This window comes from Oculina patagonica, chromosome 6 (assembly GCF_052425735.1).
Source record: "Oculina patagonica isolate OP01 chromosome 6, crgOcupat, whole genome shotgun sequence".
Lineage (NCBI taxonomy): Eukaryota > Metazoa > Cnidaria > Anthozoa > Scleractinia > Oculinidae > Oculina > Oculina patagonica.
In genome coordinates this window covers 4,495,479-4,521,672 of record NC_135763.1, presented here as the reverse complement: position 1 = coordinate 4,521,672, position 26,194 = coordinate 4,495,479, and the positions used below count along the sequence as shown (strand labels likewise).

Here is a 26,194-nt window from a genome sequence, read left to right as displayed (position 1 = left end):
TTAACACGAGCTTTGTCACAGTAGGTGCGGATGCAGACAGAAAAAAAAATAAGCTAAACATTTTTCAAAGTGTATCGTGACACAGTTTACAATGTCTCAAAACTAACTATTCCTTACTTGAAACCGGCGACAAAGTTCGTGGTGGGCCAGCCAATTACAAACGACTTGTCAGCGGCTTTCGTCGATTCGCAGACGTCATCAAGGCAGCTAGCCAACCAGATCTCACTGACTCGGACACGGTGCTTAAGCTTGAATGTCGCAGATCTGCAATGATAACAGCGAAAAATTCGATAAGAGCGATTTTTGATTGACTGTCCTAAAACCAAAACCGAAGTAATCACTCTGGCCCATCACAATGGACACAGACAATCTAGCGAACCAATCAAAACTCGAAGTAAACACGTGCAGCCGGCACGAAGCGCGGGAAAACCTGCGCAAGCCCGTTACGATTGGTTTTGGTTCTACTTCTGATTGGTTGAAAAAGTGGCACGTTCTTATTTTAAACCAAGCAAAACCAAAGCAAACTCGAATTACTTTCGACACTCAAGTGAAAACCGCGCTATAAGAACAAGAACAGGAAAACTGTTGGTTTCGATTGCTTTTTGTTGGTTTCTCAAACTTCGCAGTTTTAAACCAGTTTGATTCATATTTCCCTTTGTTTCATATTATGAGAATGATTATGAGGCAATGGAAAATAAAACTCAAACTGACAGACTTGGACAATTTTAAACCAAAGAAAAATTTGAACGCTACATTCTTCTCCCAGAAAAAAAAGCGGTGTTTGATTGGCTTTACAATGCTGATGGGCAGAACAAGATCGATATGACATAATAACAAATTGCTACTAAACCTCACTCACGATGACAGTAGAGCTTACCTTGGCTTTGCTACTAAGAGAATATCATCAAACAAGAAAAGATGTCTGTCTTGAGAGGACATCCCCTTGAAAAGACAAGAAACAAAATAAGTAAAGAGCTGACAATGTTTGCGTCAGCTGACAAATGAAAACACATTTCATAGAAAGTTGAAGTTGACAAGGAACGATTAAACATCGTTCCAATATTAAATAATCTATAGCGTTCACCCTTCGTCAGAGTTCGGAACTGCTTCGAGATTTACTTTCCACTTGTTTCGGATTGTTTCTAACCGCTTGCTTCGGCATTTACTTCCGGGTTAACTTCGTGAATTAATACGGATTTGCTTCAAACTTGCTCAGATATGTTCGGTTTTGCTTCGAGATTTACTTCGGATTTACTGCTTATTTGCCTCGGATTTGCTTCGTGCTTTGCCTTGATATGCTTTATGATTGGTTTTAGATTAACTTCGGATTTGCTTCCTTTGCTGACAGAGGGCTCAATGAAAACGCCAGCTATTAAAAAATCGGAAATACAACTTTAAAGGCACTTACCGTTGAAAGTTGGACTGGGCCTTCCTTGATGAATGCTCTGTACGGAAAAACGTCATGAGACCAAGGGGAACTGGGCTCTGACGGATTCTTCATTCGCATACTGCCGTCTACTGTAGAACTAGATAAAAAAAATTCCTTATCAAAATGCCGCGAATGATAAATAAGCGATGTAAGTCACCATGTTTTACACCAAAACTAAGGGCGCTCTCCATTTGTCAGAATTGACCCGGCGGTCCCGTGGTTTTGAATGTGAGTTGGGCCTTTTGCACGAGATTTTCCCACAAATCCACCATAACAATGTATAATACTCATGCATTGACCGATTTGACAGGAAAAATCTGACTAGCAACGGCATTCAGTTCTCGAATATACCGGTCTGGCTCGACCGCGGTCAAACGACAGAAATATGCAAAAAATAAGGAAAGTTCTGCAAAGATAAGGTTTTAATTTTCACAGTTCAAAGTTCGATACATAACCGGTATCCTAAGGGTTTACTAAGTTTTTTGGAGCTTTACTAAAAAAGTTCTACGTGTTTGAAAATAGCGATATGCGGACTTGTCGGTGCCATTTGTCAAAGCACTTTGGTTCAGATGCGGAACATTTAAAAAGTAAAAACACTCGTTTACCTGAGGAAATGGGATTATGCTTACACTCAGCAACTGTTTTTATCTATCCTTGGTCATACTAACACTTCAATATGAACGAAAAACGCCGAAATGGAAATAAAAGCTGCCTGAGACGTTTGACCGTGGTGAACGGTCTGGCCGGCCAGTTCTGACAAATGGAAAGCGCCCTAAATATCAACTCAACATAATGACAATTAACTGTGACTAGCAACAGCAGAACTACGTGAAATCACAGCAGTATAACAGTTGAACTGCTACCTTGTGATGTCGGGGGGGGGGGGGGAGCCTCCAGCCAAGCGGCCCATACTGCCGGAGCTTATCCCGGTTTCTGTAGCATCAAGCAGCTAGGAATATTTCTATTCCCATCGCAGGGTACCCCCCAGCATTATGTCACCCATTTATACACCTGGGTGGAGTGAGGCACTATGAGAGTAAAGTGTCTTGCCCAAGAACACAACACAGTGACCTCGGCCAGGGCTCGAACCCGGACCTCTCGATCCAGAGTCCGGCGCACTAACCATTAGGCCACTGCGGCCGATTATTTAAACGAAAAGTTCATCTTCATTTATGACGCGAATAAAAATATATTGAATGACTTAGAGCAATTATCGAATACATCTAGATGTTTTGCATGTGTGCCCCAAGGAATCACTGTCTGGCATTCAAAAGGAAAGTAATTCACGGAAAACAATAATTGGACGCAATGAAAACGAGGTGTTCGAATCATCGCACGGAATTCTGCACAAATTGCCATGTGGAATCAAATATCTAATCTTACAATGTTTTGTCGCTATAATTTCCTTGTCAGATTTGTTTAATATAAGGGCCATTGTTTCATACATAATTGTCGGACATTTTAAAAGAAAACCAGTAAACCAGAAAATTGAATCTTGCCCTTCGAGCAAGCTGTAGCTATGCCCAGGATGTACTGGGCTGAAAGTTATTTTTGCTAGCACCCCTCCCCCCCCCAAAAAAAAAAAATTCATAAGCACCGCAAAAGTCACTAGCCCTAGGCTAGCGGACATGCACTAACCTCTTAGCATGCTGTTAACGGAAATGCTGAAAAGAAAGCAACGACGTGCGATTTTACTCTATTAAATCGAATTTCTCAGTCTTTTCAAAAAGTAAGGATTTTTCATAAAAGATGAAATTTCAAACATCCGTGCAAATTGAATTTAGTTTTCAACGAGCTTCAACACCATGCAATTATTCCGCCGACACTTGTGGTATAATTTGTCAAGCCCCACAGCTTGCACGTACACATTGCTAAAAACGTGCACAGAAGCATGCAAACTTATTGCTCAACACGTTCTTTACCTTTTTATGGAGTGCGTTTTTCCACCAAGAGCTGCTTTTATCACAGTAGTTGGAGCAGAGCGTCTTCTGGAACTGCCCTGTTTTAGTCGCTGTAAACGCAAAAGAAAAGGTTAGTTTTTACATTGATTCGTAACGCTTACACTAATACCCAGAATTAAGGCTTATCTTCAAATCTATAAGGAGTTTAAAAATGAGAGTTTCCTTAATAACGTGAGACATACCATAACGGCGGTAACATTTAGGACCATTGATGGTGAGAAAGGGGATCACTGAACGCTTACAGAATTCTTGATTCAGTAAGGCGTTTTCGTAAACGCTAAGTTTCTTACGCATTGAAAGCTAAGTTTCTGACACATGCAAAGCTAGTGAAAACCCTCTCCTTTGTGAAATTCCGTACTTCTTCCAGCAAGTAAACAAGTTCAATATCGAACAAAAAATCTTAATTTTCGTTTTGCAAACTGAAATATTCAAAGGCAACCGACACTACTCAGTAGCCGGCTTTCATCTGAATGGCTAAACTTCACACATCTAGAATTATAACTACAATTGATTGATTGATTGATTTGCGGTTTCTTTCTGGGAGTTAAAAGGGTCAAAACCTACCAATTATAAGGCTCTTAAGAACAATTGTCTACACTCTTGAGAAATGATATAAGATTTAATTTCCTTCCAAGACTGAGCTCGCCCACAACCTAATTGATCAGAAACCGGTTTATTTGAATAGTGAAATGTTTGCGAATCGAATCCACTCTAAGGATATCAGATTAAAACCCTAGTGTGTGACCATTCAAATGAAAGCTATGCCTCTTTCGTCGTTTCCCCCTCTCTCCCCGGGCCTCGTCCCTCCCCTTCCCCCCCCCCCCCCGGCCCCCGCTTCGTCCGGCCCCCGCCGCCCCCCCGCCCCCCCCCCGGTGCGCGCGCGGGTCCCCTCGCTTCGTTCTGTTTTCCCGTGTTGTTTCTGCCGCTGGTCCCCCCTTCCGTTCCCCGTCCCGGGTCGCTGGCTCTGCCCCCCCGCGTTGTTGCTGGCGTCGTCGTTGGCCGCGTCTCGTGTCTTTCCTTCTCGTCGTTCTCGTTCGGTTCTCGTGGGCGGGGTGTCGGTGGCTCCTGCTGGGCCCTGGTGTGCTTCATGGCTATTGAGCAGTACTTTCATGTGGTACAATTCGCCCTTGCGAATAAAAAGCTTTCGACTTCGATAAAGATATCTTGCTATTTTTTAATGTAGCACGCTGTCTATGATTTGCTAAACGCGGAAAATTACCAAAATGAAAGTTCATAGGTCAGCTCGTACTCTGCAACTAAACAGTACACCACTAATATACTTATCAAACGTTATTAACGGCTTAAAGCCAATTAAATACACTTGAACTTACATTCATCAAGTCAACAATTTAAAGCACCTTAAAAAGTTTCCGGTTTTTCGACTGAGTACGTTATAAAGAAATCAACACCAAAAATACTTTGCATGGTGTGAAGATTGGTCTAAGCAACGAAGCCGTTTGAACTTTCAACTTGGCACATTTGGACTGTTCTTTTTGCGGGGGAGGGGAGGGTTGTGGGGGCCGGGGGCTGTAATTTCGAAATTTTTTCAGGTTATGATGAAAAAACATAGTTTTCTCTTGAAAACAAAAATATTTGAACTATCCTTCAAATCGTTTTTTCCCTGCCTTCTGGTGTGTGGTTCCAAATATGAGATTTGATGGAAATGGTAGCGCTGCTTTTTCCCTAACTTTCATTAGATAAAACTATAGCCTTGAAATCATACACAGATCTAGAAACATACAGTATACTTAATACACCGAGCTAAAAGGTTGTCAATGCTGGGTCAACTTACATGTGAATTTTGCTTTTCTGAGAGGCATAAGTTGTCACTGGGAAATCTGTCTTGAATGTCGTAGATTTTGCACTGCGGAAATAAAGAGAAAAATGTCATTTGTAAAAACGTTACGAACAGAACACGTAACAAGTTCAGTTTGGGCATGTTAATTTGAATTTTACTGTCCAGCCCTGATAAAAAAAAACAAATTAGCAACCACATTAGGAAACAAATTCAGTTGCTTTGTTTTCAGAGACAGCGCTTGAATTCTATAGGCCTGGGGGGCCTTTGCCTTTGGCGTGCGGGGTCGCGGCGTCACGCGGGGGCGGGGGGGGGGGGGCGCTCGGGTTCTCTGTCACGGGCGCACGTGACTATCTCTCATGAACGGGAGAGTAGTCTATTGTTGGTGCAGAGGAAAGGATTGCTCCAAAAACAATATTTGCTTTAGACAAAACAAGAAAATTTACCGCTAAAGAGCTGCTCGCGCGCACGTGTTTTCTCGGCGATTAGTGACAGCTTTCTTTCCGGATCGTTGCTCCACTGTTTTCCATTTTAACAATAGATCTTGTGCCGTTATTTCTTTTGCCCGAGAAGCGAGTTCGAGGCAAATGCGTTAAGCATCAATTTCCAGGGGCAACTATCAGACCGTGTTCCGAGACAGAAAATTTGCTTTTGTTCACCACTAAATTCTTCCGCGCGCAAATGCAAACAAGTACGGATTTCTTTTACTTTTGAGTAAAAATCATTGAAGAAAATTAAAATGAAACCTGAAAAGAGGTTTTTTGTCTGCAGCAGCGTTCAAAAAAAACGGGCGGACTTCGCGTATTTCATCCAGATCAGAAATTGAACTTACGCCGATAGAAGCGTCGAGTACATAGTGATAAATTTCTTGAGTCTTAAGAATTTTTTGATGCAATCCTAGAGTTTCTACTAAATTACTGCGTTCATGGCGTAATGCTGCGCCTCGGACTATTTGCTCATAGAAAACTCGGGTGAGTCTATTGTATAGAAAGTGGGAGAAAATCGGCGGACAGAACACAGCTGAGTTTCTACTAAGTAATTAACTATACAAGAATCAGTGGATCATCGGGAAGCCGTTTTGTTAGTATCTACGCAGTGATGGGATTGGCCATACAGCGAAAAGTCACGCAAGTCATTACAAAACTCGATAAGAGGGGGGGGGGGGGAGGTAGTAGAGCGAATAAATTGCATGAAAAATATAATTTAAACCAATAATTTTTTACTTACTTAATTAAACTACTTACACATCGTCTACTCAGGATATCAGTGGAATTATATCTATATAACGCTCCCGGATCGCACTTATCAAAGCCTTTTGTTATTTATCTTATCACAGTTTGTTGAAATATGCCGAGAATTGGACGCGTGACCGTATAGCAAAATGTCACGGAAGAAGTCAACAGAAAACATGATAAGAGATTTCCAATATGCTGGTCTTGGAACCCATCAATGCCTCAAATCTTGCAGAATGTGCTGCCAATTGGCAGGAGTATTTTGATAATCATCGCGAGGCGTATCCAGACTGGAATGAAAGTCTGACATTTCGCCAAGTGGTCCTTCAATAGCGTGATAAACTTGAGATACTGGGCAGGTAATCGATATACTACGGGCAGATATGGCGTTTATTTACTCGAGAAAATAAATAAAAAAAACTTCGAGCAAGCGACAGAAGAGAAAATACTAGTTTTTGAAAAGATGTACTGAAAACTACAACAAAATAAACGATTAATACACTTAGTTTCCGTAACAACGATATCATCGACACCAAGATTTCGTGCGCACAATAGAAACAGTCCGTAATAGCAAAAGTTGTTATCAGTAGATTTTCTGTTAATTTCGCCCGGATTTCAACTATTATCCCTAAATTAGCGAAGCGTCCGCGTGGTCGGCGCTGAATGTATTAACTGAAAGTTTGCCCTTTTCCAATGGTCGTGAACACAATAGAATCAGTGCGCACTAATGTCAAAGGTACATTACAGCCTTTCCGCTTTTCGTCTTAAATCTTTGGCTGGGAGCCTTGCTACAATAAACCCGTCATGGGAGCTCAATAGTACTTGAAAACTTCATTTTGCGATGTGAAAAGGCCACGGTTATCATGTTCGTATTAGATATTTCCAAAGAACTGCCTTGTCTAGCGCGATTGCAAATGGAGTAGAGTGTGAACGACACTATTTCTTTCATAGTTCGGTGTGTATTTCGAAAAAAAAAAAAAATTACACTAGAAGAGGTTAAGAGAAAATGAAAAACTTGAATAGTAATATTACAAATTAAACGAAATCCACAAAGTACTGATTAATTCCAACTTCTTCTTAAGTTATGAGAATATAGGAGTCGGTCATGTTAAAATTGTAAAGGGGCCGCGTCAAGAATGGCGGATGTTGTATTGAAAAGTGTAACCTTAATTTTTTATTTTCGACATTTATTAATCCTTCTCAATCTTCCTCATTCTTAGCCATCCGTGTTCCTCTTTGTTTTAATTTTCCCTATTTGGTGTTTTTCATCCGTAGTGAACAATTATTTGAAGTAAAGGTAATGTTGTACACGGATGTATAAAAAAAATTAAATCTTCTTTTAACAAGAGCAATATCGTGAGTGTAAAATCAATTTTTAGAAGGCAAATAACATGGATCAAAACTCCTAAGGAGAATTTGAAGGCTTATCTTGCTGAATGCTATTATTAGCAACAAAACACCAAAAAGAATGCGTGCTTGTATGAGTGAAAAACAAAAACATGAAAATTCGTGATAATCCGTTTGTCGTGTTTACTGCTTCACAAATGAAACGAGTAACGGATTACTGTAAAGCAGTACTTATAAAAAATATTGTATTTCCTGTATAGCCCATGCCGGCAAGATCACACAATTGAATTATGACGATAACGCTGCGATAAAACGACTTGATAAACAAATTTTGCGGAATTAAAAATGTTCAACAACACATGGCAAGAAGTCGGCGAGAAAAAAAGCCATTTCAAGGCAGTGCATGCGTGGTAACCCAACACAAGTCAAACGGAGGAACTTGAATGGTTTTAAAATTCCATAAAGCGACCCAACTATTTTTGAATCACAGGAAGTGTAATAATGTTTGGACTAATTTCTCAATAGAATAACAACTGGTATGGTAAATGTCCATAAGATAACAACTGTACTGCCCCAGGCGATGGGAAATAAGTCCTTTTTAACATGTTCATCTGTGCAAGAGTTATCGAGTTTGAGGTAGGTTCACATGCTTCAACCAGGAATGCAGTAATAATAGCTGCTCTTGAAAGCGATATTCGAGTTCTCTCACCACTAAAACTCACTTGTTTCATTTATAAAGGGTAAAGCTATCTCACGTTTCGAAACTGGCCACACAAAACGGCGAATTTAAACCACTTTACGTCCACAAAATTATAATTTCTAAATTCCTTCATTCGTGTGCTTGTTTCGTCGGTAAAAAGGCGAAAGAGCCAAGACTGTTCTTGGGTATTCGTTACACAACGTTTCAACAACTACGTACCGTTTCGAGAACAAAACATGTTAAAAATGCAATTCTGACTTCTAAGCACATTACCTGAGTTTTATCTGTTCGCGTTTTGAGAGCTCGGCGAACAACCACGGGGCTTTGACTCGGTACAACACACACAGACAAGGCGAAAGAAGGCGATTCCGCCGTACGGAGCGGAGTTTGGGTCGCCATGGCGTGAGCTTGATCTGCCTGCTGTAGAACCATGAATAAAGACGGATCTCTGCTCTCACGGACTTGGCAAGAACATCACCGGTAATAAATTGTTCTCTCTAAGTGGACCGCCGTGAATTCTTTTATAAGCCACAGATTAGGTGGCGAAAATAGCTCATAATTTTGCGCTTCTCCGTTCGACACCCCAACAGTTTAGACTTCGGCTTGCAATGAATGAACGACCTTTGATAAGATTAGACTTTCCAGGCCAAGAGATCGATCGTGAAGTGAGTATGCGATACAACGTTCGTCCACTCTCCAAAGGAATGAGCAAGATTAATCCCTTAGGATAATCAGGTTAAAATCCCCTAAATCCTTTATGGCTAGTAATATTGTTTCAGTCAAACCAGACACCCGACATAGAAGTCGAAAGCATAAGCGAGGTCAAGTTTCAACACTATCTAGGAACTGATACAAAGTGATGGCATTTCTCAAATTGTTATAATGTATTGCTTTCATATGAGGCTGGAATTAAAATGACCTCAAGACTAAAACAAATAGTGTCAACCTCTTCCGAGAACGCGCTTGTCACAGGCATAAATAAATATGTCAATAACATCGAAAGTTATAAATACTTGAGGATTTAGGAATAGAGACTCATTGGCATCTTAAAAAAACAAGGTGAACCTAACTCCAAAAAGGTCAAAGGAGAGAATTAGCGAACATTTGTATCACGCAAAAAATAATTTAACAAAATTAACAGAACAAACACTGAAATGAAAGAAACAAACAAAGGACATTTCAGCGCTAATAAACACCTGTGCAATTCGAGGAAAACACTCCAACCTTCTGATTTACGACAAAAGCACATTTCACGAGTATTGCAAACATTCCATAGTATGGTTTATGTTGGATGGCATAACGGCTTTGTGGAAAAATAAACATACATGTTAGCTTGCGGGAAAAATTAATTAGCTAAAGGAATAACTACGTAATTAAAGCGATCTGGCACACAAAGTTAAGCATAGATCACGAGATCTTCAAATATTTCAAGCACGATCTAATTTTATCGCAAGCAAAATCAAATGACAGTTTTTCGAGTGCAATAATAAGTTTTTGATAACGATTAGCTGATTTATAACACATCGTCTGAGTTAAGACTTCACCATAAAATAAGTCGAGAAGAGCGCGGCGAATTCGAAAAAGCGGGAATCTTTCAAAGGTTGCGGTGAAAAACTCCTAGTGCCGATATAAAAGCTAAGCGTCAGTTAGTCTGACCGTAATATTCAACATATAAATCAGAACACTCAAAGCAAAAACATAAATCAAAACTGTTCTATGTAAATCACTTGTCAGAGATAAATCAACATGACATGTTCTTTGTTATTTCCTTCTCAAGATGGACTAAAACAACACAATTAATTATTATGAATGTTCGTAACTGTAGGCTCTACGTATTTTTAGGTTGTTCGCGTATTTTTAGTTAGAGCTGTTCTTTTAAACAATTAAGGTTTATTACCACCCAGAAGTAAACACAATGCAGGAGTAAACTTTCAGCTTTAAGTAATAAACACTACATGATCGTTTATATTGTCTGAAAGTCAAATTAATATCAATAAAGGCTTCGTCGCATCTAAAACAACAAAACACAAGTTAACATTTGCCAATTGGTTAAACTGTCGGGGAAAAACAAGAAAACGATAGCATAAAAATAATTACGTTAGTGGGTTTTTAACGGTTAGTTACTATTCATAACGTTAATTAAATTAATCAATGCCATCGCAAAATTTAATTACACCGATTGTTGAGTTTACAGTGAATTGCAAAGTAACGGTTGGCGAAAAACGCCGTCTGTCAGCGTCCTTTAACTTATTCAGTAATAAATGTTTAGGTTTGCTTTCCAATGTAGCATTTCGAATACAGTATTTGCTTTCATAAACCTTGCGTGACGACAGAAATGAGCTCTAGTCACGCAACCTTGCGCATTGCATGCCCCCTTTCAAAAAAGCAACTAGTAAAAATTTTGTTTAAATTTTTCACCACTGAATTACCAGTTACGAAACCGAAGCTTCGAAAAGCGCGAATATAAATTAGTGTATGGTAAGTAAGCCTTTCCGCCCGCCCCTTTATAGTTTAAACAGTTGACTTTTAGAGCGTTCAATATGAGTCACACATAACATGCGTGTGTCGAGCGCTTGGATTTATGGAGTAGCCGTACAAATCTCGTTTATTTCATAATTAGCAGGTGTTGCATTTGCTAACTTAATCATGAAAGTTTTAATAAAATAATCTAATAACATAACGGTATGTTGAATGAATTATTTCTGAGCGATTTTTCTGCACATGGGTAATAGCCACGCGAAGGATTTACGATCAAAAATCCCTGGGCATATAAATCCGTTGAATTTCTAATGCAATTATTTAATTATTTTCTATTATTATTATAGATAAAGACCTTGACTTTATACAACAAACACCACTAAGTCCATTCATCAATACCCGCTATCCTCATGCACACGATGAAAACTCAAAGTCCACTGCCGGCAAGAAGTTTTGCTCTTGGCGTGTAAAATGCTCTTCAAACAAGCACTGCATTGCTGTGAAAAGCTGCATAACCAAGACCCTTCCTCAGAACACGCACCGAGTAAGCTTAATAGCTCAGCCTTGTAAGTTAAAAGAGTGAAAATACCTTGCCTTCGCAGACACAGGCAGACATCTCAATAACATCAACCGACACGGCTCTAACATGGACAATTAAGTTTACCTCTTGGTTTGCAACGAACTATGTCCAGCACAATCATCTACCGTAATAAGAAAAACTCCTAAGCAGGGCTTAAAATGTCCTCACGATTTCACTTCATTCTACAATGCATACTTGCCTTGCACGCAGAGCACCGAAAACTCCATTTTATCTCATTCTTGCTGAAGTCTTTGAGTTTTTCGATCCGAGGTGAGCTACACGAGCTTCCCATTTCGTGCACAGCTAACTTTCAAAAACAAAGAAACTACGATTTATTACATTTTTTGGAGAGAGAAATATCGCGAGCTAACTCCACGCTATAGTCTACAAACCGAGACGAAATTAAACACTCAAACGGTAATCCAATGTTATGTTTAGAAAAGGATTAATTAAAACCTCCCTTTTCGATATATTTATCTGTTACATACTTCTCACATCTTCACTTAACAAAAATGTTGCGATATATTTATCGCTTGATAACTCAACTCCTTGTGAGGATTTTTCTCTAGTCCTCTCTCGTATGTTGTTTTTGGGGGATATACGAAAAACTTTTGTCAACAACGGTCGATTTCCTATAAAAACTTCAGCACTTGTTTATTAAATATTGCATCTTTGCAAGTTTTTTTTTAACTTTGGCATTGCTGACTTAAATTGTGGTTACTTGTGTCCGCCGGCGTGGCCCTTGTTTCAAAAGCCTAAAGCGCGTACAAACAAATCAACACAAAAGATGTTCCTTCCCGGCTCGTCACTCAACAAATAAATAAAATAATAAACCACAAGCGGGCTTTTCGTCTGACGCATGCAAGTACCACAACATCAACAGTTTTGTCGGAATGGTGAAACCGATATTAGGTTACGGCGGGAAACGTTTAGGCACGCACACACTATGATTTTTAATCAGCAAAATGAATCACCAGATCCACAGGAAAACAAATACAGGAAACAAATTCCAGGCAGGCAAAAGTAAAAAAAAACACGAATCCGTGTTTTTCGTAATGGTGAAAGAATGCAACCGTGCTACCAGGATCAGCTTATAACAAACAAGAAAAGAAAGACAAGTTTGTAGAAGGACATTGTCAAATTCAAACAGTTTGAAACCGTGACGATCGAAAAACACAGAAGTACTGGGTGTGTGGACAATAAAAACTGGAAAAGACTGACCGGTTAGGAGAAACATGCCTGAATTTCAGGTGAATGAGCCAACAAAAAAACACGGTTATTAGGCCAATATGTTTGAAAACATGGTATATATACCCCAGTCTCACTTCGCAATGCTTTTATGTAGCCAAACTTCATTATTAAACAAACGAACAGTTCATTTTCTTCGTTCTCAAAGCCTGAACTGAGTTCGCAATTCAAGGATGGAAGGAAATGGCGTGACTGGCCCCATTATCAAAACACCTTCGCTTGAGCTGTGGGAACTCAAAAGCGCCCCACGACAAATCGTGGCTACGATCACAACATTGAAAACACGAAACACGAAACTGAAAGACAGCCGCGAAACCGACCTACATTCAAGACGCCACCTTTCAAACGAAAAGTTAAAGCTTAGCCTGCATTAAAAATTCCTTGCACAACAATTTATGAGCAACACTTTACGATCGTGCCAGTTGTGAGTTTGCTTGTGGATCACTTAAGTTGTATGTTTACGCGAAATTAAAGTGCGCAAACTGAATTTATATTGACACTTACTTTCACTCGAGGCATAAGAAATCCTTCCAGACAGTTAACAACAGAGCAACTGAACTTCGCTATAAACTCCATCTAAACTAATCTGCATCACAAGTCAAGTGGCCACATTCGCAATGATTTCTTTCTCGAACACAATCGTTAACGTCTTGGTATTTCTAGACTGTTTTTCTCAATCACCGCTTAATTATGGTGCTCGAGATCTCTCAGCTTAATCGATGTTTAATGACTCTTGGTACAATGTTTCTGCCCCCCGGAGCCAAGAATACACTTGTATATATTAGATTAAGACGTACGTGACTTTGCTGAGGATATGGTTTTCTAGTATTTCAGTTTAGTCGTGGATATCCGCCCTCCCCCTACCAGTGCAATCTCCTGAGGGCGTAGTGAAGGCGAATGAAAACAATGTTTTTTAAGTCTAGAACTGTCTGGGATGTTCCCGTTTTCGACTGAATCAAAGTGATCTACTTTTTCGTGTTCTCCCGAAACGAAGTGTAGAAAATTCAGTATCAATTTTTGCCAGAAAATCTTCAAAGAGACATCACTGTTTTGGTTTGAAGCATTTCAAAGGTTTTGCAGTACATTCTGAAAAGTACACCCCCCCCCCCCCTCGCCCTCCGGCGACTCCCTCTCCCTGGGCATTTACTACGAAACGACCGGGGCTTCCGCAGACAGGCGGACTATTATAAAACCGATGGAACTGAAAAACGTGTAAAAAAATTTCTGTTCAATAACACGCAGATTTTTTTTTTCAACAAGATTTCAATAAACACATTACCGTTTTCAGTCAGTGGTTAATTAACGAAGTTGCATTTACGCTTAAGCAATGCTCCTCAAAAAATACAAAATCCGAATACCCTAATCTCGTGTTTGAAAAACCACACAGTGAAAGATAATATTAGGAACAAATTCCCAAAATTCAAAGCCAACATTTGTATCAACAGTTATGGGTTAAGCAAATGAAAGATCATCGTTATGTCTGTTATGGGTTATTTCAATCATCGATCGCGATGAAGGCTTGTTTTAAAAAGTATTTAAAACGAAGACAGTTTGCAGACAAGTTTTTGCCAAGGGAAGAGGTCAATATCTCGCTTGAACGTGTCCAATTTGGTGACAAAAGGATGTCGCATTTTTCCGGGCTTAAAATATCAAGCATTCCTTTTTGTAAAATTCTCACTTCTTTAAAAACTTGCTGTTGCTTTCGTGTGCTGCTCACTACCCTTCCCGTTAACTGTCCAATTCATGGAATTTATCATAAAAAGCAAACAAGATACTACAAAATTGCACGTTGTCAAAATTTTTCGTGTATCAGACGTTCATTGTAAACAGAATTCACGCGAATATTACGTGCCACATGATGCGCATGCGCGACTTTGGTGTTTAGTCGCCCTTACATTCTCAATTTTTAAATCAATTAAACATTCTCGCGAATGCACTTTAGCCCATTTCCGATCCGGCTGCCTGCACCAATCGACACCGTGTTAAGTTTCACGAAATAAACTTGGAAAAATTCAAGCTGTCAATAATTTTCAAGTTGACGACCATGATACTTCCTGGAAGCGTTCGTTAAAATGCCAGGGTTTTTTTTTTTTCTCAACAAAAGCTATAACAACTACGAAGTTGTAATTATAGACCCATGGAGTTAAGGTTTCTTCTCTGTTCTTTTCTGGAAAGAATTTTAAGTAAGACTGAACAAGAAATGTTTTTTTTTGTTGGCCAGTTTTGATAACTTGGGATTTCGCTGTTTATAAAAAACACTTCCAAACATTTGAAAAGAAATAGCTAAGTATGTTGCCGGAGTATTTTTCGATATCTTGTTCAGTAATGTAGCAGCAAGTTTAACTACCCATGAAAGACACGAATTCGCCTTTAAAACAACCTACTACACAACTACTACTACAACCTAAAACAGCTTTTCTGTTCGAACTCCGAAGTAAAAACCTAAATCAAATGTCGCTTGTCTGGTTTAACAAACAATCAGCAAACAGCTTGAAGACAAAGATTGTGCAATGCATTTGCGACTGGAGGGGTAGGTCCCGCGTGACCTTGGTAGAGATGAAATGTCGATCAAAGTTTTGTTTTTCAAAACTGTGGCTAATTCTGGACCGGTAAAGACTCCTGATTGGATTAAATATGAGATTTGTATCATATCTCACGGAAGGAATAAGTGATAATGAAAAGCTTTTAAAAACAAAAAAACAAATGGATTCCAAAACAACGCACAAATCCTTGCAGAGCTAAACAACACCACTTCATGTACGCACGGTCATCTGTCTTCCCTCCCCTCGCCGCTCCACGACTTTCTTACACGTCCCAGTGATTTCTTGTCCCTTAAACGTAACAAGAGGATCCGTGTGCTTTGTACGCACGGAGGAAAATTTAATTATACATGAAATTTTAAAACATCAAATTATCAGAAAATAAAATGGCAAGGAATGCCAGCTAAAATATGTAAGACGGGCAAGCTTTTAAAATAGGATTTCCTTTTCGTGGGTCAATTGTATTCGTTAATGAGATTAACATTACAACAAGCACGAATGTAAACAAAATGACATAAAAAACAAACGCTAAACGCGGATGAATGAGTGAACAATGATCTAGCGACAGAAAGCGTGGGAGTTCAACACTTGATTAATAAGAATTAAGTTAAGTTTTCTATTGCTGGAAAATTTCCATGAGATTTCTGTGCCGACTGAGGACTTTCGCGTGCCACTGCGGTCCAAGAAAAGCACCACCAAACAATTTCATTACACTTGCCAGCACTAAGAGTCCTAAGATTATCCCTTAACAACAAGCAAAGCATAGTTAAATTTCAATCGCATGCACGCCTTGTTGGCAATATTTCGATATAAAAATGGAGCAACATTTTGGAATACGAAGGATTTGTTTCTAAAGAAACCATTTTGCTGCGCTGGCGGGCAAATACAATACAATACAATGTTTAATGTGGTCATTACACTTAGCTATGGTTTCGATGCGTCCCGCAGATATGGTTAGCAAGATCCGCGGGAACGCACCAGCTAGTTTACAGGTAAGCCACAATGAAAATAAAAAAAATAAAATAAAATAAAGTGAATAAAATTCTTCAAAGCTTTAAAGCTTTAAATATGTGCGACGCATTTCCTGATTAAAAATTTCTAGCTTAAAAATTTGTTAAAAAAAAATGAAATGAAATTGAATTTACTTCTGTCAACTTCAAGACGATAATTAACCACGTGATTCGTTTGGAACGCGAACAAGGACAGAAAAACTGGCCCATAACATGCCGCAGCAGGGTGAGACGAAAATAGAAAACTCAGCTTGCCCTTCGGGCAAGCTGTTATTTTATCTTACTAGCCCAAAGCTCTGGGAAGCTAGCCCGAAGGTAATTTGCATAATTAATTATATGCAGATTTAAAATTGTTCTTCCTTTGGAGACAATAAATACATAAATATTTCAAAAGAAAAAGAAAATAATCTTACCACAAGAATTAAAACAAACACATAATTACGATTTTGAAGCAACTAACTTTGTAGCTTAATGTAGAGGATTACAAATATGATGGATCCTGAAACATACATTTCAAGGGACACAATTCATATGCATACATGACGCACCCAATGCCTGCAATGCATTTCGGGGCGTTTTCAAAAACGGTCAGCCATTTGCAAGTTTTACGAAGTGATGGAGTACTTTACGGCAAAGAAATACCATGGATTGTAGCACTATGCCTTCTTTTCTTATTTCGAATGTTTTAGAAGCAAAGATCTTCCAATATAATTTTCTGGAAGGGCACAATTCCTCAGAAAATGGTCGTTACTCATCTTAAAACAGAGGAATATAGTCGCCACATTGAAGTTGGCGACTAATAAAACCAGGAGTTCTAGACGCCAAGGATGCAGTGAGTCACATTTTCGAGCTCCAGATTTTTCCCTCTAATTTGTCTGATGCACATTTATTTCTGAAGGTTGTCATCAAAAACAAACAATGTTTCTTGCCCGTGTGTTGCTTGCCCGTCGGGCAACTCGTGATCAGAATACGCTAGCCCGATGGATAATTCCACTAGCCCCGGGCTATCGGACAGCACTTTTGTCGCGCCCTGCGCAGTGACAAAGTATGATTATTGGAAAAAAAAAACAACATCAAAACGGAGTTGTTTTTCGAAGGAATCACTGTTCAGAACTTTTGGACCCAAAGCAAGGTCTTATAATTCGATGCAAAGACCAGCCACGTACAAAACTCTTAAATCAGCAATGATACAAAACAACTAAAAAATAGCAGACGTCATACGTGAATGGTGATGTTGTCGACTAATAAACGTAATCAGATTACTGTCACTGTTTTAACTCGGCTCTGTTTACGGAGACCACGTGGTCTACAACGCTTGGAAATCCATGTATAATGTATTTTTCATTTTCGTCCTTGCGTTTGGAGATATATGTAATATTATTAAAAGCTAGCAATGGTATATTGCAATTCCCGAGTTTTGACTGGTTATCAGACTTATCAGGCAATGGTATATCAGCTCATATACCATTGACCACAAATATGGTCGCCAATACGCGTCAGCCAAAATAGCTGGGGAGCTCAAATATTGCAATTTTTTGGGCGTTTTTTAATAAAACAATTATTCTACTCGCGCTTGTTGGACATGAGGTCGTTATAACCAACGAGGCGCGTACCATCTCATATCCAACGCGCGCTCGTGGAATAATTGTTAAGTATAACACGCTGTCCAGTTAAGATATAATTGGATGGAGAAATTCTAACTGTTGCAAGTCTAATTTGGTACTACGATGATTTTTTTTTTGGAATTGAAGTGCTTACTCGTGCTTTTGAACACATAATTTGGACAGTTTAATACTAAGCTTGAAAAATTACAATTTATCTTGCGCATTTTTTGTGGGATTTTGAACTAATGATATAAATATAGAACACAACTGCCTTAAAATAACTTGACCTAGGCCCCTTCCCTAGAAATGTTTAAGGGCTTGATAATTGTAGACGTTGTTTTCAGACTAACACCGGAAGATAAAATAACAATAAATAACTAAAATCACTATTTATACAATCTACCCTGCACTGTTTGAAAGTTATCAAGCTTTTGCGCCCGCAGTAATTGGCTGTGGAGGATACAAACACCCTGCCACAAATTTCGGCTAACAATTGTATTACGTATCAAGGACGATAAAATAAAACAAAATAACGAAAATAATCACAGCCAAAAAAACGTGATAGAACAAAAATGTTGTTGTTTTTTTAAGCGCTGCCAAGTGCCTTTGATGGAAAACAGTGAACTGCCTGAAACTTTGGAATCGAAAAAGTCGAAACTGTTCAGCACAAACAGGGTAATTTCCATAATTTTTAATTGACCAGCTATGAACAGAACTTTTTCAACACGTGAACCGACTTTAGTTTACCAAAGAGGGTAGGGCATTGCTGATACTTTGCCAGGGTGCAAAACCCTGATGCTCACCTGCTCCAACCCTTAATGAATCTTCCTGGTATAGTCCAAGCAGAACATGAACATATACAAAACATTCAAATTTGTTAACCAAGGCTTGCAAAGGATGCTGTTCGTTATAAATTTAAAGTTTTCATACCTCATTTTCTGCTTCAATTACTTCTTCTTCTCTAGCCTTAACCATCTGAAAGAGCAAACGTTAAATAAATTAGTATCTTGTTGCTATTATTATTATTGCCTGCTTTCTTTAATTGCATGAGCGTAAAACATAAAAAAGCCTTATACTAACTTTGGCTGCAGCATACAAGGTATACTGTTCACATTATATTTATTAAAGCAGTTTTCAATTGAGTGTCGTAAAATCAAAACCAAATTAATAACTCTGGCCAATCACAAATGGCGCAAACAATCGAGTGAACCAATCAAAACTCGACGTAAATACATGTAGTAGGCGCAAAGCGCGGGCAAACGTACGCGAGTGTGTCACGATTGGTTTTGGTTTTGTTTGCGATTGGACGAGAAAGTGGCGGGAGTTTCTAATACTTATCTCTAAGCGAATTACTCGACACATAAGCGAAAACCGCTCTTAATGTATTATATGTCTCCTACTGCAATTTTTGATATCCATTTAACGTGACGGTAAGGTCATGGTAGCCTGCGTCGAAGACAAAGCAGCAATCATGAAGCCACTAAGAGTAATGCTGCTCTCCCTAGAAAGGATGTCAAATCTTTTGAAAGGTCTCCTCAACAAATCACCGGTACCCATTTTATAAACTCCTGAGTGGAAAGAGGCACTATGAGAGTACAGTCGACCCCGACAGGACTCGAGGCAGGACCGTTTGATCCAGCGCACTAACTATAAGGCCAAACAAGTATAGACAACATGACGTCAGTACAACGTCATGTTGTTTAGGAACTCCTCTGACAAAGAACTGTGGGATCACACAATTCTCAACCACTGATCTGTAAGACTTCTTCCAACATTAACTAACTCAGTACAAAGAAACACGAGCGCAAACCTGCTTAAATTTTGAGACTACTTTTCCAAGCTCTGTGTAATCTCGATGAGTTTCGGGCGTCTTCTCCAGCAAGTTGGACAAAATTCTTTCACACTCCACCATATGTTGAACCTGGAATCACAAGACAATGTCATGAAGTCATTAACCTACTACCTACATGGAATATTCTCATGCCAGGAACAATTTAGCTAATTAGAAGGCTGAAAAACCCCGAAAAACCTTTTTCCAGCCAAAATCTACTGCGTCCATCACGCGCGGCCTCCAGTTATTTCCCGCCATAATGCACCGCGTCCGTGATAGCTTCCAAGTGTTTCCCGCCAAAAAATCGTCATGGGTCAAAACAGTTCTGCGCTGCATTCTCATAGCAAAGCGTAAATTATTCCATTCGTCAACGAATAAATAACCTTTGTTTATACCAGGAGTACGAATTATGAAGTCATTCCTTGGGCATGCTCTAGAAAGAACGACCTAACTGGGACTCACAGTTGAAAAACAATTTAAAATTTTCAAACTAGTTTCAGTGACTTCAGAGAGTCCTCCTCTTTAGGATAGGAAGAGATTTACGAAACGTTACTTTGTGGAGAAGGCAAGGAAAGAGAATATTCCTTAGCTTTGTCCCCTCTTCCACTCCCTCAATCTACGTTTTGACTCGCTCCAATTCTCCTCGTTTTTCTGCAGCGAATTGGAAGTACTAAGAGCTTGGGAACCAGGTTAAGCGATTGCTTGTAAAGAAATACCAGAACGACAAGCTTTTCTCTTCTAAGAGTAACCTATTATTTCCGTAATTAAAAGACCGTGCGCGTTTGCATGGAAGCTCACTATTATCAACTAATGTATTTAGCCTTTAAAGAGAATTAGCGTGGAAAGAAAGTGTTCTTGACCCTAGCAGAAGTTTCATGACGGCGGCTCTTTGTAATTTCTAAGCAGACGTCACATGTTGTGTTCACGTAGGCTCTTGCTCAAGTGGATCTAATTATCTTTTAAATCTTCGATGTACGCCTACGCGAAAGAGTAGCTTCGTATTTCACGGCGAACGCGAAGCCTCTTCCTAGATCCTTTGTCACGTTCCGTTGATTGCAATTTTTCCATTCGCTTCAGCGCTTAGTAAGCAACTTTAACGCTACTTTAAATCGTGGAGCGGAGCGGGACGGCTGTACACAGGCTAAAAAGTATTAGCCACTACCACAGATGAACGTACAAATGACTTGTACCTTAGAATGTCCTACTAAGCCGAAATACAGTGGAAATTCACTTACCAGGCTTAAGTTTCAGTACATTGATGCATGAATTTGCCGAAGTCAAATATTTTTTAGCAACAAACTTTTAATTGAATACTAGATAAGATAACGTTTACAAAATAAAAAGCACTTTATGGCATTCTAAAGAAGTAATCAACAATGTCAATATTTGGGTGTGAAAAGGCAAATTATAATCAAGATACGAAAAATTAAAGCACCATGCCTGTTCGAATGTTCTTGGAGTCCAATTACAAAGTGGCTATTCACGGTTATTTGTGCTCTGTTTTCAGTATAAACAAACTCCAATTTTTGAACAATACACCTTTTAAACACTGCAATGTATTTAAACCTGACAACCATCGATTGCCCGACCAAAGAACAGCCAATAAATTTATATACCACTCGTAACGCACAGAATTTCAAGAGAATTGTTATTCCAGGTATTTCCTGGACCGGAAATGTCGGTATCTTTGAACGTAGAAATCACCCAGATTGCCCAAAATAGAATCGAAGAAAATTCTTTTTCAGTGAAAAACAACAAAACACGAGGTCAAAGGATTTACAGTGTAAGAATTCACGTCTGCATATTATTAGTCTCTAAGTTGGCTTCTACGACCAAGAGCTATATTTTCAAGTGAAGGGCCTTTTTGAAATTAAAACAAGGAATCAAAACGGTACTATCGCTACAAAAAGGCTATGTAAGTATCTGCACTTCAATTAAATGCTTCTTGAGCGCTTCGAAAGCAACTCTAACGACATAAATCAACAGTAATTCATTCCGGACGCCATCGTCGAGTCAAAATATTGGGCAACGCTTCTTACCCGTAATGTCGAGGTTCTTCGACGGACCCTGAACGAACTCTTCCATCTTTTCGCTGCTCGAAAACTCTTTCTGATCCTATATCCCAACTTTCTAAACCGTCTTCTCCGCTGAGGAGACATCCAGGTCGGTAGAAACAAGGAATCTTTATCCGATACTCGACGCAATGCTCTCAGAGAACAGTGCTGTGTGTGACAGGTCGAGCTTTGTATGTACTTCGTATCATATATCACCTTGGACGACCGCTCAAATGACACATTTCACTTGGTATTATAAATTGAGTACAAAACAAAAACAAATAACCCACAATAGAAGCGTATGTTCCGGCTAAAGGCAAGGAAGAACTAAAATTCAGAACTGTTCCTCAATTTGCCCTCGTTGATGGCCAAATAGGATTTAGAGCAATTCTGGTTTTCTTCGATGCAAAATAGACTATCGATCGAATGAAGCAACAAAACCACAAGTAGGAGTCTGGGAAATGTCAGTGACTTGACAGTTTCTATGCTAAAATCATTTAATTGGCTTAACTATTTCAACCCCAGTCTTGAAATACAAATTCTCCTAACCAAATCTCATAAAACTCTTTTAATGTTATTTTGGGGAATTTAATGGTACACCAAGACAATACCTTCTAGTTAATGATTTCTTCCTTCTTTTCCTAACTGCTTCATTTTGTGTGGAAAAATTAGACTTTGGTCACTGGGAATAGCCCATTCCTAATTGTTTAGCATGGTCGCCACAGACATTTCCCTGACTTTTCCTCAAATGTCAATTTTTCCTGACTCAAAACTCAAAATAAAATTCCCTGACTTTTCCCTGACCTTGAAGAATTTTAATTTTATTTTATTTTTTATTTTTCCCTGACCATTTGCTGACCTGTGGCAAACCTGTTTAGGATTCTAGAAGCTCTGCTTTCAGTTGAATTGCGTTATTTTCGTAAGCATAAAATTCTTCAAAGGAAAGCGAACCTGAACAATATTTTAAACAAGTGTACCTTTTCAATATCTTCCCCGATAACAAGAGGAGTTTTTTCTTCGGCGATGTAAGCGAGACAGTTCCCGAAAAAACGAACGGCGGTGAATGATAATCTTCTTCGACAACGTCCAAGCATACTCAAGAATTTCGGCCACTTCACTTCGAAAGGAAATTGTGATTTGGTGAGATAATTCGAAGGTAAAATCATAATTTGGTGTGAAAAGTCCCTGGTGCGGACATATATATCTGCCTCGCTTCAGTTCCGGCCGGTTGGAAGGAAATGCCTGCCACCCACATACAGAAATATACAAGTATGTCTACAAAAATAGCGATATGTGTCAATTCCGCTTTGATTCATTTTACAACGATAATTAAAACTTCTTCCTAGTTGGCAACCGCTATGTCGATGTTAACGACGCGATAATCTTAAATAGTTTTAAATTCATTTTCAGTAAACTGGTCAAGTGGTCTGAAGTGGTCACTTGTTTGTCACAGATCAGTTAATTAATAACATTTTGGGCATCTTGGAAAGTAACGTTTTCAAAAGAGATATTTTGCAGTGGGCTCACCAAAAATCAAAGGTATTGCCGCAATTCGCACTTCCTTGAAAGAATAAACATTCTACTGGACTCTTAATCTGGAAAACACGGTAACAATTCTTACGCAAATCGCTGCGGTCAATTTTGTGATGACGAAATAGATTCTTCGTAACTACGACAACGACGTTCGCTGTGCTGATTCACTGGAGCCTAAAAGGACCGCAAAAGCACTTATTTGGTATGTACCTATTGAAAGAAAAGTTATTGGAAATTTAAAACTCGAAAAAATCTAAAAATAAGAACATTTGGATGGCACGTGCATAAAAGTCTCGTAAACGGATTTCCGACATTTAGCCAGTCATTTAGTGCCTCCTCAATTCACGCCCCAAAACGCCGTGAAAATTTGACAAATTAGCACTCGCCTCCACTTTTTGCGGGCAATTTTTTTCTTTAATTTTTACGCCTCTTGACTGACGATCTAAGTCAAAGAAGAGGAAATACTAACATTCTTAAAGGTTTGAAAGGCTAAAACAGGGAATAAAACAGAGAAAAGTACGTGACAAACGATTTTTTTAAAAACATACACTGAGTTTTTTTTAGAGCATGAGCGACGGTCCGTTTATGCCCAAGCCTCGATTTAAAATTCCTTGTACTTGCAAGCGGAAGCGTAATGACAAATCTATCTACATTTTAAGTTATCGTTGTAGTAATAATAATAAAGGAATTCTGATTTCCTCGTTCTTTGAATCCTCCAAACTGCAAACTAATCTTATAATCTCCGGCTAAGAATGCGGAGTCGTAGGGACGACATTTTTCCTTTTCATTTCCGAGTATTTCCTTTTCTTCAAACAAACAGCTTGTACATTCAAACAAGAGGTTCTGTCGGAAAGCTATCGTCCAAGTCACATCTCTCAATTCTTGTTCCCTTGATATCAATAACAAGTTTTGTAAAATATAATGTTTGCACAAGCATTTCAAAGGACATGAACGGAACGTTATATGTCTAGAATTTCAAATGAGCTCTAAAGGCAGATTAACAGTTAAAATATAGAACATACCGCTTTTTCAATCTTGTTTTGTGTGTTTTTGTCCTTTTTTCATCTAAACGATACCGCTCTTAAGGCATCTGAACAATGCGCGAGTATGTTCCAAAAAATTCACTCAAATTGAAAACAAGAAACAATGCAATACAATATAACACAATTTATTAATAGAATTGTTATAATTAACCTCAACTTCAAAAGACCCGAGTTTGCTATGCTTTCCTTTGGCCGAGTGCTAATTAAGCAATCGTTCCTGTTTTGTGAAAGAGAAAAACCGCATAAATACGCGCCAAGCAGCACAAAATCACAGCAAATGATACCACAAAGAACCACAAATATGCGCAGGTTACAAATGTTGAGTTGCGATAAAGTTATCCCGCACAGATTTCACCGCTATTTTTCACCGCTGTTTCCCTGCACGAACGTCAGAATAATCAACTAAGCGAAACGCTCTGTCGGCTCTAAAAATTAAAAAACACTTAGAAACAATAACTCCTTTTCAATAACTTTTGTCTAAGCGACACTTCGCCTGCAGTTTATAACTTTCGAAACTGTTACGCTTTTTCAGTCAAGTGAACTTATAATTAAATCTGACTCGCGAGGCAAGGTCTGCGAAAAACAAAAGTTCACAATCGAAGTCGAAACTGACCGCTTATTCCGCCTCTACGTTAGGTAAACAAATTTAAATATTTCCCTGGGCAAAATAGATTATGAGATTATCGCAACTTTGAATTATTGCTTTAGAAAAAAGATCACCATTTAAGGAGAAGATTGATGAGTGTATGGGAAACAATTCGATGTTTGAGTGCAAGAAACATGAATTGTGACAAATGCGATTGATGAAAAATAATAATATTTACCAAAGTTAAATAGTTCACGTGGTGAGTTTTAGCAAAAGAAGGGTGGAAAACACTGTGAACGATTATTAACAAACATGTGCCAAATGAACTGTGAACAACAACAAAATTACCGTAATTGGAAGAAAAAGTTGCAAGACTTTTATTCAGCCAGTTCGCGACCGTTTCTTCTCGAATTTATCCAGTACTGCATGGACGATTTCTTTATCAAATAGAACATTTATAAAATTCTTTGGCATCATATCAGAAAATCGAAAAATAAATAAACACAGAGATAACAGAAATAGGAAATTATGATAAAGATCACAAGTACGTACCGCCGTTGAAATAATACCGAAAGCGCTTAATCAATTTTCGCGCGTGGTTGGAAAGAAAAACTCCGAAAATTACCTGTTTTAAAATGTGTTTTGAGCCCACGAAGCACTGTTAATGGCAGAACAGTGAGAAGTTCGATTTAAATCCGTTGTTTAGTGGGAATAACGTGATAATAATCACGTAAGATCTTGTACGTGCAACAGAATAACTGTTCAAGGACCGCAGTGACCTTCCCGGTAATAAAGCCGCTAATCAGTTGATTATCTGTATAACGGTTTGGCAGCATTTTGGACTAAAATTTGACTTCCACGTTGAGAAACAGATGGAATTGACTTATTAATTACGATTTTACCTTAACTTACACAGAACATAACTAGTTTTTAAGCAAAAAACTGGTTTTGAAAAAAAAACTTAGCGCACAGTCATTTGTTGTTACGGACCAAAACTCAAATTGACAGTTAATAATCCAATGAAATCGATCCCAATTACTCGTGAATAAACAGTTATGTTGAGGTTTACTTCGACCTGACAAACATCGTGATTCTGAGAAGGCATGAAAGATTTGGCGTACCAAACGATGTCAAGGAGTCAAAAGAAAACTGGTAAACTTCGATAAACTGAATAAAATTAACAGAAAATCGCTAACGTTCGCAGAATTTCTCTTTCATATCAT

The 26,194-nt window shown here is 38.8% G+C and overlaps 1 protein-coding gene across 3 annotated transcripts in view; it reads right to left on the bottom strand.

Moving 5' to 3' along the window:
• LOC144658930 (uncharacterized) overlaps positions 1-26,194 on the bottom strand; it is a 62,503-nt gene that overhangs the window by 7,980 nt on the left and 28,329 nt on the right. Inside the window, exons 1-8 of one of the 3 annotated variants that reach the window (XM_078519437.1) lie at positions 21,795-21,950; positions 19,735-19,845; positions 18,855-18,899; positions 5,183-5,254; positions 3,352-3,440; positions 1,409-1,526; positions 878-942; positions 118-264 (exon numbers count right to left, since the gene is read on the bottom strand). In XM_078519437.1, coding sequence (XP_078375563.1) covers positions 118-264; positions 878-942; positions 1,409-1,526; positions 3,352-3,440; positions 5,183-5,254; positions 18,855-18,899; positions 19,735-19,845; positions 21,795-21,914 — 767 coding nt within the window. In that variant the 5' untranslated portion in view covers positions 21,915-21,950. Of the gene's footprint in view, positions 1-117; positions 265-877; positions 943-1,408; positions 1,527-3,351; positions 3,441-5,182; positions 5,255-8,737; positions 9,166-18,854; positions 18,900-19,734; positions 19,846-21,794; positions 21,951-26,194 lie in introns of those variants that run through there. The other 2 variants (XM_078519436.1, XM_078519438.1) reach the window with 2 other exon arrangements.